This window comes from Rhagoletis zephyria, unplaced genomic scaffold (assembly GCF_001687245.7).
Source record: "Rhagoletis zephyria isolate East Lansing unplaced genomic scaffold, Rhagoletis_zephyria_1.1 Rzeph_scaffold_13677, whole genome shotgun sequence".
Taxonomy (NCBI): Eukaryota; Metazoa; Arthropoda; class Insecta; order Diptera; family Tephritidae; genus Rhagoletis; species Rhagoletis zephyria.
In genome coordinates this window covers 1-15,394 of record NW_016170748.1, presented here as the reverse complement: position 1 = coordinate 15,394, position 15,394 = coordinate 1, and the positions used below count along the sequence as shown (strand labels likewise).

Below are 15,394 nucleotides of genomic sequence, written 5' to 3'. Positions count from 1 at the left end.
TCAATCCACACTCGGAGGAGTACTACATTATCGAGGTAAATGCGCGTCTATCACGCAGCTCTGCCTTAGCTAGTAAGGCTACTGGCTATCCGCTGGCATATGTTGCGGCTAAATTGGCGCTAGGCGTTTCACTGCCCTCTATTAAGAATTCGGTTACTGGTGTGACTACCGCCTGCTTCGAGCCGAGCTTGGATTACTGTGTGGTTAAGATACCAAGATGGGATTTGGCGAAATTCGTACGCGTAAGCAAGAATATCGGTAGCTCGATGAAGAGCGTGGGCGAGGTAATGGCTATTGGCCGCAACTTCGAGGAGGCTTTCCAGAAAGCCTTGCGCATGGTGGACAGTGGCGTTAATGGTTTTGATCCTGATCAACATCCACTGCGTAAAGAAGAGCTAACAGAGCCCACCGACAAACGGCCATTTGTGTTGGCCGCTGCGCTGAAGGCTAATTATGGCGTTGAAGAGTTGCATCAGCTCACGAAGATTGACAGATGGTTTCTCAACAAGATGAAGCGCATCATAGAGTTTCACAGCAATTTGGAAAAAACTGGGAATACGCTTTCAGTGGCGCAAATTCTACAGGCAAAGCAAATCGGATTTTCCGACAAACAAATCGCTGCGGCCATCAAGAGCACCGAATTGGCGGTGCGCAAACAACGCCAAGAATTGGGCATCAAACCGTTTGTCAAGCAAATAGATACCGTAGCTGGTGAATGGCCAGCTACGACCAATTATCTCTACCTTACCTACAACGCAGACGCGCACGATCTGGATTTCCTTGGCGATTTCACGATCGTAGTTGGTTCAGGCGTCTACCGCATTGGCTCGTCGGTGGAGTTCGACTGGTGTGCAGTCGGCTGTCTCCGTGAGTTGCGCAAGCTCGGTAAACCCACCATAATGATAAATTATAATCCCGAAACTGTATCCACCGATTACGATATGTGCGATCGTCTGTACTTTGAGGAGATTTCATTCGAAGTAGTTATGGACGTATACGAAGTGGAGAATTCCGATGGTATTATACTCTCCATGGGCGGACAATTGCCCAACAATATCGCCATGGACCTACATCGTCAGCAAGCCAAAGTGCTTGGCACTTCACCGGAATCCATTGATAGCGCTGAGAATCGCTTCAAGTTTTCGCGCATGTTGGACCGCAAGGGTATACTGCAACCGCGTTGGAAGGAATTGACGAACCTGAAGAGCGCCATACAATTTTGCGAGGAAGTCGGCTATCCTTGCCTGGTGCGGCCTTCATATGTGCTCTCAGGCGCCGCCATGAATGTGGCCTACTCGAATCAAGATCTGGAAACTTACTTGAATGCAGCATCATTGGTTAGCAAAGAGCACCCGGTCGTTATTTCTAAGTTTCTCACAGAAGCAAAAGAAATCGATGTAGATGCGGTGGCGGCTGATGGCGAAATCCTTTGCATGGCCGTATCAGAGCATGTGGAAAATGCTGGCGTGCATTCGGGCGATGCCACTTTGGTAACGCCACCGCAGGATTTAAATCATGAAACACTGGAAACGATTAAGCGCATAACACGCGATCTGGCAGCGCTACTCGATGTCACTGGCCCTTTCAATATGCAATTGATTGCCAAGAATAATGAGCTCAAAGTGATTGAATGTAATGTGCGTGTCTCGCGCTCTTTTCCATTTGTATCGAAGACTTTGGATCACGATTTCGTGGCGACGGCAACGCGCGCCATTATTGGCATACCAGTTGAGCCGGTGGAAGTGTTGCACGGCGTGGGAAAAGTCGGTGTGAAGGTGCCTCAATTCAGTTTTTCCCGTCTGGCTGGTGCGGATGTGCAGTTGGGCGTGGAAATGGCATCCACCGGTGAGGTGGCCTGTTTCGGTGACAATCGCTATGAGGCTTACTTGAAAGCCATGATGTCTACTGGCTTCCAGATACCGAAAAAGGCCATACTACTCTCCATTGGTAGTTTTAAGGTATGTTTAGATCAGGGATGTAGAAATTATAAAGTCAGTTCAATAAATTAAAAATTTTTTATTCCAGCACAAAATGGAGTTGCTGCCCTCAATCCGAGATCTTGCAAAAATGGGTTATAAGTTGTATGCATCAATGGGCACTGGTGATTTCTATGCAGAGCATGGCGTTGATGTGAGTAAAGTATACCAAATCCTACTAGTATTCGTATTATAAATATGAGTATTGCCACCTTTTTCAAAAACAAAAATCTATTAATTCATAGGTAAAATAAAATATTTCCACAACGTAGGTACCAAATGAAGGGGTTTTTAAATCAATTTTTATAAGGAAATAATTTGAAAGAGGGTTGCCAGCCGCTCAAAAAGTTAAATCAATTTAATTCGCAGTAGCGGGAGTCGTTTAAGAAAACTTTATTTGGAAAATGGCTCTTAAGAGTGCTGCCACCTGTTTAGGAACTCAAAAACAATTAGGTTAACAAGTTAAATGAAATATTTTAATGGGAGTGTAAAACGAGAGCGATTTAAGTATCTTTGAAATGGGTTGCCATCTGTTCGAAATTCCAAATCGGTTTTATTAACAAGTTTTATGAAGGTTTGTAATATTAATAACATAATTTGAAGATATTTTTAATAGGGCTGCCACCTTTTTAGTAAGTCAAAATCAGTTTAATTAAAAAGTTAAGCTATTTATATGGGTATAATATGAGGAAGGTTTAAGTAAGCTTTATTTCGGAAATATCTATTTGGCGTTCCTCAAAATTAATTGATTTGACAATTTAAATAATTTCCATACGAGTGCCAAACGAGTGCGGTTTAAGTAAGATTTATTTCTAAAATATTTTGGAAAGGTTTGCCATCATTTTAAAAGTTTCGGTTCAGTTTAATTAGAGGTTAAATGATACATTACAATGCGAGTATCTAAATAAAGTTTTTCGACAAACTATTTTTGACAAGGGTAGCTAAATAGTTAAAAACTCAAATTTAACTTAGATAACTGCATCCTATATATTTGGGTCAAGTAGTTCGAAATCATTTTATAAGAGGTTGTCACATTCTTAAATTTATTAAATCAACTTTTCCGTTTATATTAAATAAAAACAAACAATTTAGCATTGACATGAAACTAACATTATATTCTTACATACAAAGACCATCTACGAAAGCCAAGTTGTTTTGTTTACTGAAACGGCTAAGTTAGTTAAAATTTGGCACAAACATTGGCCAAGTCCTGATATATATAATTAGTAACCCAGAGTTTACAGGAATACCAAAAATATCGTGGTCAGATCGATTAAGATGACCATCTGAGTGCCTGAGCTACTTCACTTAATCCTATTGGAACTCTAATAAGCAAACAGAAAAAAGTGACGACGCTTGTTACAAAAAGAAAATGGCTTAAAAAGCCTGAAAAAATTCCTCTAAGGCACCTGCCCTGCTATTCGGCTTAATAATCATTTGTTCGTAGATTTACCGTATATAGCTTCGCAAAGCAGCAGGAGATTCAGTTAGATATGTACACTAGGGTGGTCCTTAAATGTAAAAAGCAAATTTTTACATGAGATTTCCTAAGCCTCAACCCCTTCATCGATACTACCATAGTCAAAGATATCACATATAAATTTTGGTCCCAATTGGAGACGGTTAAGGTGTGTCGCACAGGGAGCAAAGTTCAGATTCCTCTATGGAGACTGAAAAAATTAAAGTTTTTTATCTAGTACAAAAAAACGATACTATTATAGTCGAGAATAATGAGAATTTCATTTCATTTTGTCAGCACCAGCACATTACTTTTCATAACCACTTCGGGAATACTTCAATTTCCGGATAATTTTGTGGCTTGTTTCGAACTATCCCGAAATTATTCAGAACTAGTCTCGGGATATTTGGAAACAAGCCACAAAATTATCCTAAACTAGTCTCAAAACTGTCCGGAACTGGGCTCAAATCAGTCCCGAAATGGCACTGAAATAGTCTTCAGCTAATTCCTTGTCGCGAAACGATCCTGAAATAGCATCCAAACGGTCCTGAACAGGTCCCGAAATGATCCTGAACTAGTCCACAAATGGTTCTGAAATAGGTGTGGGGACAGGCCCCGAAACGGTCGAAAAAGTCGTGAACTTGTCCGGTAATGATCTCGAATAAGTCTCGAAATAGTCTCTTATTAGTCACAAAATGAAGCAGTTACAAATTTACTGCTGGGTTGACGCGAATTTTACCCATATCAATAGCTGAGTTACCTGCACATCCAAAGGTTTATTATCTGCTGACCATTACTTTGAATTAATAATTGAATGTAAACGCAAAGAAAGAAAGAGAGACATTACGATATTGCTGCCTCTAATACCTTTTAATAAAAGACAATTATAAATGTATGCAAATAAGTTAGAGCACATGTATTTTTTTATCAGACATGTGTATTTACAAATTTATCTTGAATATCACGATTCTGAGCTTTGAATGAAAGCGCCTTTCAGTTGCAATGTTTTCCGTTTGATATTTTCTTTTATCTGCAGACGCTTCTCTTCCGATGACATCGTTGCTAATAGTTTTTCGGTTGATGCTGTAAGATCTTTTATTATTTGCGAATTGCTCAATGGTAGATTTCGCAGCATACGCGACCTTGTACCAAATCGCATGCATTTCGCCTCTTCGTTGGCTGTTGGCGGAACGCTACCTTGACTCGATTCGCCTTGATTCTCTATCTCGAATGGAGTTTTATCAGATTCTTCCTTTAAAGCATGGTTTTCCATATGACTAGGTGTTGTATTATCTTCAAAAGGATAGCCCTTGATAGATTCGTAGTCCATATACGACTCGCTGGATTTATTTTGCTCAGCAGCATTTGCAGCCTGGTATATTTCTGTAACTTCGGGGTTGAAACGTAAAATGCCAACAACATTTGCACTCTCAGGATTTTTTATCGGATTGGTGTCGCTCTGCTCTGCTGCTTGTTCTACGTGCTCGATGAACTTTGTGGACTTGTGTGAACCTCCATTGTTCTTGCAGTCTGTATTTTCTTGCAGCGCATTGTTGCTGCTTTTACTTTTGCTCACAGCTTTGGCCCCCTCCTTTTCACAATTCCTTGTTTCAATATCCACCTTTACAGTTCTGCGCACACACTCCAAATGCTCCAATAACTCCTTTGTGCCTTTAATTTTGCCTGTTTCAACACTTGAACGAATCGGCAAGGCCGGCGGTAAATGCGTAAAATCTTCGTTCATCTGCAATCCACTGATCTCCTGTTCCAGGCTATCGATTGTGCTAAGATATTCCTTTGCACCCATATCGCAGCCATAGTTGTTGTAGAATTTGCAAAGTCGTTTTGCTTGCGCCAAGAAAGTTTTTGCCAAATATAGCACACGAAACTCCAGTGCCTTCTCAGTCATCGCTATGAGATGATCGATAAAGATTTCGAGTATATTTGTGCGTCGTAAATTTTCAACACCCTGATTGAGTTGCTTTGGTTGAGAATTTTTGAGGTTCCGGCAAAAAAAGAACTGTAAAGCGGAAAGTGAGAGTTACTTAAATGACAGCGTAAGATAAATTCGAGAGAAAAGAATGGGACATAATACTTTCCCAAATTGTGAATAAGAGATTAAGTACATCTTCACAAAGCACGTCCGACAGCGGTGCCTACGAATCTGTCCCGGTCGAAATTTGTAGCTAAATTCCTACTGCAGGTAAAAGGACAGGTAGAACTTGTCTAGCTCCTTTTAAATCTAATGGCACATTGGTTGTGAGGTCATAAATAGCTTATGATAAAGATATAGCATATATCATAGAAACGAGAAAGAACCTGCAAGTTATATCCGAGCTGCTAAAAGGGCCTCATCCTTCTAAGTATATAGTGTAAGGAGTGTAGACTCAGTGTCCACCCAACCAGGATCGAGATGGAAATTTTTAGGCGAAAATATAAAATTTGTACTCTTCTTCAAACTGTCTTCAATTAGACCTATATAATGTAGCCAGGTTAAGATGAAATTCAAACGTTGATAGATTCCAGATTTGGTCACACAAAGGTTCTGGAAGCTCGTCTGAGCGGTCTACAAAATTTAGATTACACTACTCTTCTACTTAGTTTGTCTAGACAAAAAAAAATCATAAGAAACCCAAAGAGGAAAGCATGGAACCCCGTCAGAGTCTTATAGTCGACGACTATTTTTACTGGAGGTTCTGGGCTCTGGTGAAATCCCGCTAGGCTATAATCTCCCCTTACCGAACAGCTTTAGAAAGTATGAACCCAAAAGCCTAAGCCGCAATCTGGAAAAATCCAGGCAGTCTAAGAGGAAGTGTTGAGATGACTCCCCCTCGTATGATATGGTGTCCCGATAGCACATTGGCCAGTCAGTACATCCACCAGAATCCAGATATCTGGCTTCGCAAGCTTAAGGAGCTGGTTATTCCCCCAGCGTTCGCTGAGTTGACTCTAAGCCCATCTTTCTAAGAAAAGTCCACAAGTAGTCGTGGGAGCTCCGACTCATTTCATCAGCCGCACATAAAAGTGTAACACAGCTGTAATCCGACGCTATCGAAAGCTGGGCAGTTGAGGCATTGCCCAACATACTTAGAGCGTACCGCCTGGCTGTCTAAGTAGATGTTAACCTTCCTTACCGCCAGCGCACTCAACAGCTGCCTGGAAAATACCCCTCCACCGATGCTTCCGACAAGCTGGAATCTGTTTCCCTTTTCGGTGTAAACGTCATCCTGACCACTCTCCAAGCCCTGGGGATGAACCCCCGTGAGCGGAAACCAGCATATATTGTACTCAACCAACGACATGACATAGGAAGGGGTCATAATTTCTTAAATCTATACTAATAACCGGATATCTACCAGCGAACAAATTTATATTTTCAATAAATGATAATTAGCCTCTCACTTACCTCAACGTCAATAGACTCCTCAGAAAGCCGTCGCTTCTCATATTCCTGTTTCTTTTTTATTTCAATGTTATGCCTCATCACATGCGTTTTCCGTCTCAATTTTCCTTTGGTCTTCTCGCGATGTTGCTTCATGCCAATCAAACCCTTCGCGCCTTCATCTGCCATGAGCGCGGGCTCATCCTCAACTGCGTCTAACCCCACTAGACTGCGCGAGTTCTTGGCCTGTACTTTCAACTTCAGCATATTATTTTCGCAGAGATTGTCAAATAATTTCTTATAATTCAGCTTAGGAAAGAAATCTTCAGCAAACTCCACATTTCTGAGCGCTACCATGAGATGCATCAATGGATTGGCGGCAATGTCGGAGAGTATTGAAAATAGCATGACTAATGAATATTCCGGTATGGATTCGAAATGGTTACGTTCTTCAATGAAGAAGTCCTTCAAACATTTTTCACGCAAACGCTGCATAAAAGTGCCAATAAAACGTAGCAGCACTTCGCCCAAGTACTCCTCCGGCCAACCGGTAAAATTCCGCTCACATTCCCAAAAGAGATGCATGCGCAGATGATCTATGGTGAACATGAGCGCCTTGTGCTTCTCTTGTGGCTCGACAAAAGTCTTCACCAAAGCTTTGGTGATCATAAAGACCTTAACCTGCGTATTGGTGAGATGCTGCTCCAAATAGCGTTCGGCTTTCGGAAAAACAATACGCCATTCAAGTTCACGAAAGGGATTTCGCTGCCTTTTTGGCGCATAACCCACCGGTATCACATGAAAGCCGAAAGTTTCTATGCGTCTGATCATTGTACGTGTGGGCCATTGAAATTGCTGGCCTGTGAGTGGATTTGTCGAGACGGGTCGTTCGCGTATACGAAATTGAAATGCACAATCGGGCCAGTGCTGTGCATTGTGCGCTACATAAATGGCGGGTATGAGTTCAAAGTACTTGGTGTAGATAGATGGGCCGCGATATGTGCCCTCGTTCAATTCATCGGGCGATATATGCAAGCGATCGGCTAGTTGCTGGCGCACTAACTCGCCAAAGTAACGCATAAACTCTTTGGAATTGAGAAAGTTTTGCCGCAGCAGCACTTTGCGGCGTTCTTGCTCCAACTTGTACAAACGTATGGCCTGTAGTGTTTCGTGATCGCGATAACGTCTTCTTCCATTTGATCTCGATTGTGCACCGTCGTAACGACCGTCATTAGAGCTGTACTCTTCATCGGAATCCGAATTTGTGTCTGTGTCGGAGTCGTCATCTTCGTCATCGGTGTCCTCTTCGTGCCAGGGTTCAATGAATTGCGCCAAAGTAGAAACGCACATGTCGGGCAACACTTTGGCATTCAATTGTTGGTGGCCACGCAAGCCTTGCATCTTTAACTCAGCCAGCGGATGATGCGTATTCAAGTGTGATATAAATGCATAATCGTATTCAGATTCCATGCGGTAGTTACCAGTTGTGCTGGGTGCTTTGAAGCTGTAAGTGCTTGTCGTGCTATATCCCGAACTGCCATCTGTATAGAACCCGATGTCTGTTTTCGGATCTTCGCGTAATTTTAGGCGTACATAACCTTTCCATTTCGTTTCACGTAACATTTCAACATAATCTTCCTTGCACGGTGTCGTATTGTAAAAATTTGCATCCAAATCGACTTTGCAGAGTGGTGAAATCGAATCATAATTCGCATCATTCGGACGCGCTATATCGATATTTTCGAAGATTACATACATCGCTTGCGGTTGAAGTGGCTGGGGATTGTATTTATTTGGACCATGGCTATGGGAAGAAGGGATAGAAAGGGGCTAAGTAAATAAAATGTTTAGGCAAACTGAAAATCAGTTGAGGGATTCACAACGGAGTCGTAAGTGTCGTATTGTTGTAGATTGTAAACTTTAAAAGCGAACTTGAAACGACAACCAACTATTTCTTAACACTACCAAAATTCGAAATATGACTTTGATGGTACTTTGCGAATCCCCTTATATATGTTTTAGGCGTTTAAAGTTTACGACATACAACAATACGACACTTACGACACCGTTGTGAATACCCCAAGTGCATTTTTTACAAACTTTGAGGGAAATTAAATGTTTGCCCGTCCAGCCTTTTTGAAAGCTGGCAGACTTGATTACACCGATTCGGTAAATCAGAATGAAATTTCAAGTGTTATGGTTCCTATCTATTGATTCCCCGAAGCACATAAACCTACAAATGTCGACACCCGAAAATTTATTGATTTAATAAAACCTGAACCTGCTTGCGGAGCATGAATTCTCCTGATTTACTGGTAATATTTGGGCCTCGCAGATGCAGATTGTGCGTTGTTCGGACAAGTCTATAGCTTCGTGCTCCACGGTATCAACTAGGGTTGTCGCTTGTTCAAATACCTAGCCGGCCAACTTCAATTTGAGAAATCAAAGGCTTCTAATCAATCTCCAGTTCTCTGTCGACTTACATACATATTTACGTATTTTAACTTACATTGGCCTGTATTGTATCCACTTTGATACCGCTGCATCCAAGGGCGTAGACAGTAGTATAGAATGTTCCTCCAGATTCTGATTCAATTCATTCTCTTTGGCTAATAGTTCCTCAGAAATGGCTGCCAATTCACTGCAGTAAAAATAATAAGAATACTTATGTAGTTATGTAGGTACATACATCGATATAAATAGAGCAAGTTGATATGGAATTGATAAGAGTTTGTAATTTATAAAAAAAAAGTCATGCACTTGAAAGTCAATGCCAATAAAATTGCAATAATACAAGTGGAGTTCCGGCTTCACTGATGGATTTTCAACAGAAGTGTTTCAGAATACATATATAGTATTTAAATGCAAATATACGGAAGTAAATAGGTGAGAAAAAAAATTGTGACCAGTTCTGCTGCTACTCGAAACATAAATTTTTGCACAGTTTCGACATTTGATTCCTGGCTGAAAGATCTATCCTAGAGGGAAGCCTGATGTGTTCTAGTAAGATAACCCTTGTCGTGTCTAAGAACCTGTAAAAAAGCATACATATATACACAGGGAAAAAACTGTCAATGAAATTGAACAATTGCAGTAAGATACAGTGGCGAAAATAAAAATAGGAACGCCAAGTCGAAAAAACGTAAAAACAAATGTCCGATCGAAATAAAAGGTTGAGGCGTATATAGTAAAATTTCATGGGAAATATTTTCGTAGAACATTATAACCCACTAGCTCGCGCCTGAAAGGGTCGTTTGACCCTTACTTCAAGAAACCCTGCAAAAAGTAAATTTGGAAGGTCGTTAGAGGATTGATATATTCTGTAAAATTATCATTCGGAAAATTTCTTCTCAGACAAAAACTTCATGCCAAATCACTTTTTCGACTTACGAATCGTGCCGATTTTACCACGTACCGCTTCATAAAATTTTATTTTCTTGTCGTTTATCACTCACTCACTATACCTACGTTTCATAGTTTCCGAAAAACTGTTGCGTCATAGACACTTGATTCAATACGAATGTACAGAGATCACTATCCAGATGATTTTGTATTTGTTGCTCAATTTGTCTATTGAATTCTTCTTTATTTATCTCATAGCTGGTACTTTGCGAATTTAGACTATTTGTACGTTCCGCTACGCCGCCGCTGGCACGTTTCGTTTTTATGGAAATCTGCTTTTCGGCGGTGTCCTTGCCGCCTTTTCCTTCCGATTTGCGTTTGCATCTTGTCTTTTTCGCTTGTTTCTTTTGTAATTTCGCAATTTGTTTTTGTTGCTTCTGCTGCTTGCGTTTGCGTTGTTCCCGCTTTTGCTCCTCCAATTGAAGTTCTTGCAAAGGATTATTGGGCGTTTCCAACAGCTTTGAGCTGGACCGGCCCATTTCTTTTTTTGTGTATGTAGTTGTGGTTGTGTTTTGTTTTTTTTTTTTCTATACCTATTTATTGCGTTGGTGCAGCGCCAAAACACTCTCCCTAATTAATTGTTTTTAATTAGTAAATTTTCAGAGATTCACTTTTTTCTATCAACATGACTTTTAATAAAATTTAAAAAATTTACTTTTATGTCTCTGTGCGCTTTCACTGCCGGTCTCGTTTCTACTAAAGCAAAAAGCTTGCAGAGATAGCAATCGATGGGCAAGACAATACGTTTTGCAATCATTGATCAAAATGCATTTAATTTTTTATTTTTTTTTTTTATTAGTTATTCTTGTGTTTCGATTCAAGTTAACTTAATTGCCACTGCTATGCACATCTTTTGCGCTATGGTCTGACTTGATTTTCTATGTAATTGATAATTTCTGGTGTCATTTCATTTAACTTGTGGTTGTTTAATTTCGTATTGGTTTTCTAGTTTGCGTGAATTTTTGTTTTTTCTACTTGGCACAAGCTTAATTAGTCACAAATATACAAAAATATGCCTTGCTGATGCACTTGTCAATATACTCGTGCTAAGTAAATACATACATACGTATGTATGTAAGTCGTTCGATTGGTTTAATGGGCAAAAATCTTTTGTTTAAATAAAACGATATGTGTATTCTAGCACTTCTGTTTAGTTCAATGCCATTCTGAATCAAGGGCATACTTATATGTACATAAAAGGGGACTTATGAAGAGAAGTAATATTGATATGTAGTACACAACTGGCGTAGTAATTCTACTGAGTTAAATGACAATGCAGATAATATGCAATGAAAGTGGGTTAGGTTGGATTAGCTTCGCTGATCCACACGATCGCATATAGTCCCCTACTCTGTCCATAGTACAGCCAAGAGTGTGTAATTTCAGACTCAAATCCTTTTCGCCGAAATCCGTGGGTTATCTGATAAATTCGGTCGAGGTGTCAACAGCCACTTTCCCATGATCAATGTCCAATATTTGCTTCGAAAACATCTCCGCACTTTTAGCTTTTTCAAAAACACCCGCATTGGAGCGTCTTCACATTACGCCACAAATGGGTTAATTTTAAGCAGGCATTTAGTTCATCAGCTGCAGTTGATTGTGTAATAACTGCAAGTGTCTGACTGAAAATCGCTGGACACAGAATGATGGCTCCGCGAAGAATGTTTTGGTTGTTATGAAGATCTCTCAAAGTTCTGTCCAGTGCCTCCAGTGACATCTTTGGGCCCATCGTGCATTCGTCCCAAATGATGAATTTGCATACCTGTAGAATCTTCCCCATTGCACTGTTTTTGGCGACGTTGCAAGCTGGTGTTTCGTTGAGTTGCATGTTCAGTGGCGATTTCAAGGCTGATGATCTGATTATGGCAACTTAACGTAACTTACAGGCTCGCATATTAAGATTGTTAAATTGGTTCGTAAGATATACGTGATTAAGTGTAACTACTTTTTATTTTACGCTGAATAACGGTAAATTAAAAATATCTTGAAAACGTATCCATAGAATAAAAAATTAAGTCGATTTTCGGAATCAGCGAGCGATTCTGTACAGGAATTGGATAGTTGCATCCATTGAACAATTTTTCTGTAAACCAGTATTATTTATTATCGGAACGAACGAATTTTACTTCGCTTTTGAAAAGCTAATAATGTTAATTGATTTTATTTCGCACCAGTATGCGAAATAGTGTCAATTGACGTTATTTCCGTTGATTTTGTTACCTGTTACCGTCGCTGCTATTCCACATGAAGCTAACGCTAGGGCAACTTCATTCTGCGATCGTATCCTCTCCAGAAGCAGTGAAATTAAGGATGTTTTTCCAGTCCCTGCAGGAGCATCCAGGAGGTAAGTTCCACTATTTACAGTGTCTACAGCTGCTATCAAAGAGTCGTATTTTTTGTTATTGGTGCAATTGTGGAACATTTGAACGAACCGCTTCGGCTGTTGCTTTCTTTGAATCGCGTGGTTGAGTGCATCATGCACTGTTCGATTGGGTCATCATATCATACCTAAATATGATAATACTTTGTTTGGCATCAATAAACTCTAGCTTGACAGAGTTACAGTATTTCCCATTGATGTGAGCCTCAAAAGCTTTGGATAATATTGGCGAGTATTCCTTTTGGTTTTTACTATTTAGATGGGTGACAGTCCTATTGAAAACATTTCTAAATCAAAAAATTTTCGAGTACCTTTCGTTTGATACCTACATATATTGTAATATATACTTACATAGTTTATCTTAACAATTTAATTGAATTTAATTTTCAGAATAGAAGGCAACCCGCCTCAAAAATATTTTCAGCTCTAAGCTTTCTTAAACTTCTTTAGTTTGCTAGCCATTTTGCATTATTTAATTTATCTTATCTATGTAGTTGTATTAAATTTTTCAACAGGTGGCAGCGCTGCTCAAGAATATTTTCGAGAGCAAGCTTCCTTAAACCTTTTAGTTAGATGCCCACATTGCAATATTGTATTTATCTTGCCAATTAAATTCAATAAAAATTTTGAAACAGGTGGCAACCCTCATTAATAACAATTTTACTTTAAGCCTTATAAACTACTTTCTTTTGACGCCCACGTTGCAATGTCTACCTTATCTCATTAATTAACAAACAGGTGGCAACTCCCTAAATTTTTTCTTGCTTTTAAATCATCCGGGCTTATTCAAATCGGTCAAACCGTTTCGAATTTTAGCGAGACGAACGGATTCATTTTTATATAGACTGTAACTACTTTTACGCTGTATTAGTTATTTTAAATTCTAAAAGGATGTAAGTTATTAATCTACTGCCTTTGAGCACATTGGATTTTGAAGGAAAATTAGTTAGGACCTTTCTATATTACCGATATGTACTATTTGGTTACATCCGTATATTTACAAACTTATGTATAAATATGTATATTTTCTCAAGAGAAACTACATATCAGTATATTTATAAAAAACTCATATTTATAAAATAACTTCTTATCTTTTACAGGTGGAATCTGTTCAGTGGACTTTTGATAAGCAATCACCTGAAGATCCCAACGGTGAGCTTCGGCACTTGGCTGAGTTCTTGGCGAATAAACAATTCGATATGGTTATTAATCTGCCAATGCGTGGCGGCGGCGCAAGAAGGTGAGAATTAAGCTGCGAATACACTATGAAAAATTTACGAGATAGATCAAAATACATGCCAAATGACGGTTTTAACATTGAGACTTTCTTAAAACATCGAAATAGGCCCCAGTCTGGGATTTATGAAATTTTTTATTTTGTTTTACTTTTTTTCGAGTGAATTTATTAGTTTATTATTTTACCTAATCCATCACACTGCTCTTTAAAAATAAGGTGTTTATCCTGTCTTCCACTCATCTCTTTTTCTCGATCGTACTTTCTCTAGAGTATCTTCTTTCATGACCCATGGCTATCGTACACGTCGCCTTGCTGTCGACTACTCCATACCATTGGTGACCGATGTCAAGTGCATCAAACTGTTAGTTGAATCAATGCGCATCACTGGTCGTCGTCCAGCCATGAAAACCCACACCGATTGTATGACTTCGCGTCGTATCATCAAACTGCCCGGCTTTATTGACGTCCACGTTCATCTACGTGAGCCGGGTGCTACGCACAAGGAAGACTTTGCCACCGGCACCGCTGCCGCATTGGCCGGTGGTGTTACCCTTATTTGTGCTATGCCTAATACTAATCCTTCGATTGTCGATCGTAATAGCTTCCAGATGTTCCAAGATTTGGCTAAAGCTGGCGCGCGTTGCGACTACGCGCTCTATGTTGGCGCCTCTGACACCAACTGGCAACACATTGGTGAGTTGGCTTCACAAGCGTGTGGCTTGAAAATGTACCTCAATGACACATTCAGCACACTGAAAATGACCGATATGACTGTGTGGGAGAAACACATGCAAAATTGGCCAAAGCGCGCGCCAATCGTGTGTCATGCGGAACGACAAACAATGGGCTCCGTTATACTTATGGCTCATCTGCTCGATCGTCCTGTGCATATTTGCCACATTGCACGCAAGGAAGAGATTATGTTGATACGTGCTGCAAAAGAAAAGGGTATACGCGTCACCTGTGAGGTTTGTCCGCACCATTTATTCCTCTCCACTGACGACATACCGGCCATAGGTGACGGACGTGCAGAAGTACGACCGGTATTGTGCTCACCCGAGGATCAGCAGGCCTTGTGGGACAACATGAATTACATCGATGTATTTGCCACTGACCATGCGCCGCATACGTGGGAGGAAAAGAACTCTGAGAAGCCACCGCCAGGCTTTCCCGGTTTGGAAACCATACTTCCAATGTTACTTAAGGCTGTAGACGATGGACGTTTGACGCTCGAAGACATACAAAATAAATTCTACCGCAATCCAAAACGCATCTTCAGTCTGCCGGAACAGCCCAACACCTACATTGAAGTGGATTTGGATGAGGAATGGACTATCAACAGGGAAGAAATGCATTCCAAGGCGAAATGGACGCCCTTCGAGGGCACCAAGGTGAAGGGCAAAGTGCACCGCGTTGTGTTGCGTGGCGAAGTCGCTTTCGTCGATGGTGAGGTACTGGTGCAACCTGGTTTCGGACAAAATGTCCGTGGCCAATATGCGCGTAAATCGTTGCTGCAACAATCGTTGGAATCACTTGAAATCGGCGCATCCATCGATGG

At 40.4% G+C, this 15,394-nt stretch overlaps 2 protein-coding genes across 3 annotated transcripts; one reads left to right on the top strand and one right to left on the bottom strand.

Moving 5' to 3' along the window:
- Nucleotides 1-5: 5 nt before the first annotated feature.
- LOC108378251 (CAD protein-like) lies at nucleotides 6-15,389 on the top strand (the record flags this gene model as incomplete). The annotated part of the gene is made up of 4 exons (XM_017634539.1): nucleotides 6-1,958; nucleotides 2,026-2,130; nucleotides 13,700-13,839; nucleotides 14,105-15,389. Coding segments are annotated over 4 exons (3,483 nt in total), but the record flags the coding sequence as incomplete, so codon positions are not given.
- LOC108378252 (uncharacterized) lies at nucleotides 4,383-10,954 on the bottom strand. Of its 2 annotated transcripts, XM_017634541.1 has the most exons (5): nucleotides 10,875-10,954; nucleotides 10,286-10,789; nucleotides 9,327-9,458; nucleotides 6,842-8,621; nucleotides 4,383-5,455 (listed from the first exon to the last, which is right to left on the bottom strand). In XM_017634541.1, the coding sequence occupies exons 2-5, from the start codon at nucleotides 10,696-10,698 to the stop codon at nucleotides 4,397-4,399; spliced, it is 3,384 nt and encodes a 1,127-aa protein (XP_017490030.1). In that variant the 5' UTR covers nucleotides 10,699-10,789; nucleotides 10,875-10,954; the 3' UTR covers nucleotides 4,383-4,396. The 2 variants fall into 2 exon arrangements, with proteins under 2 accessions (XP_017490030.1, XP_017490029.1); XM_017634540.1 differs by having other exon boundaries at nucleotides 10,286-10,898.
- Nucleotides 15,390-15,394: the final 5 nt, after the last annotated feature.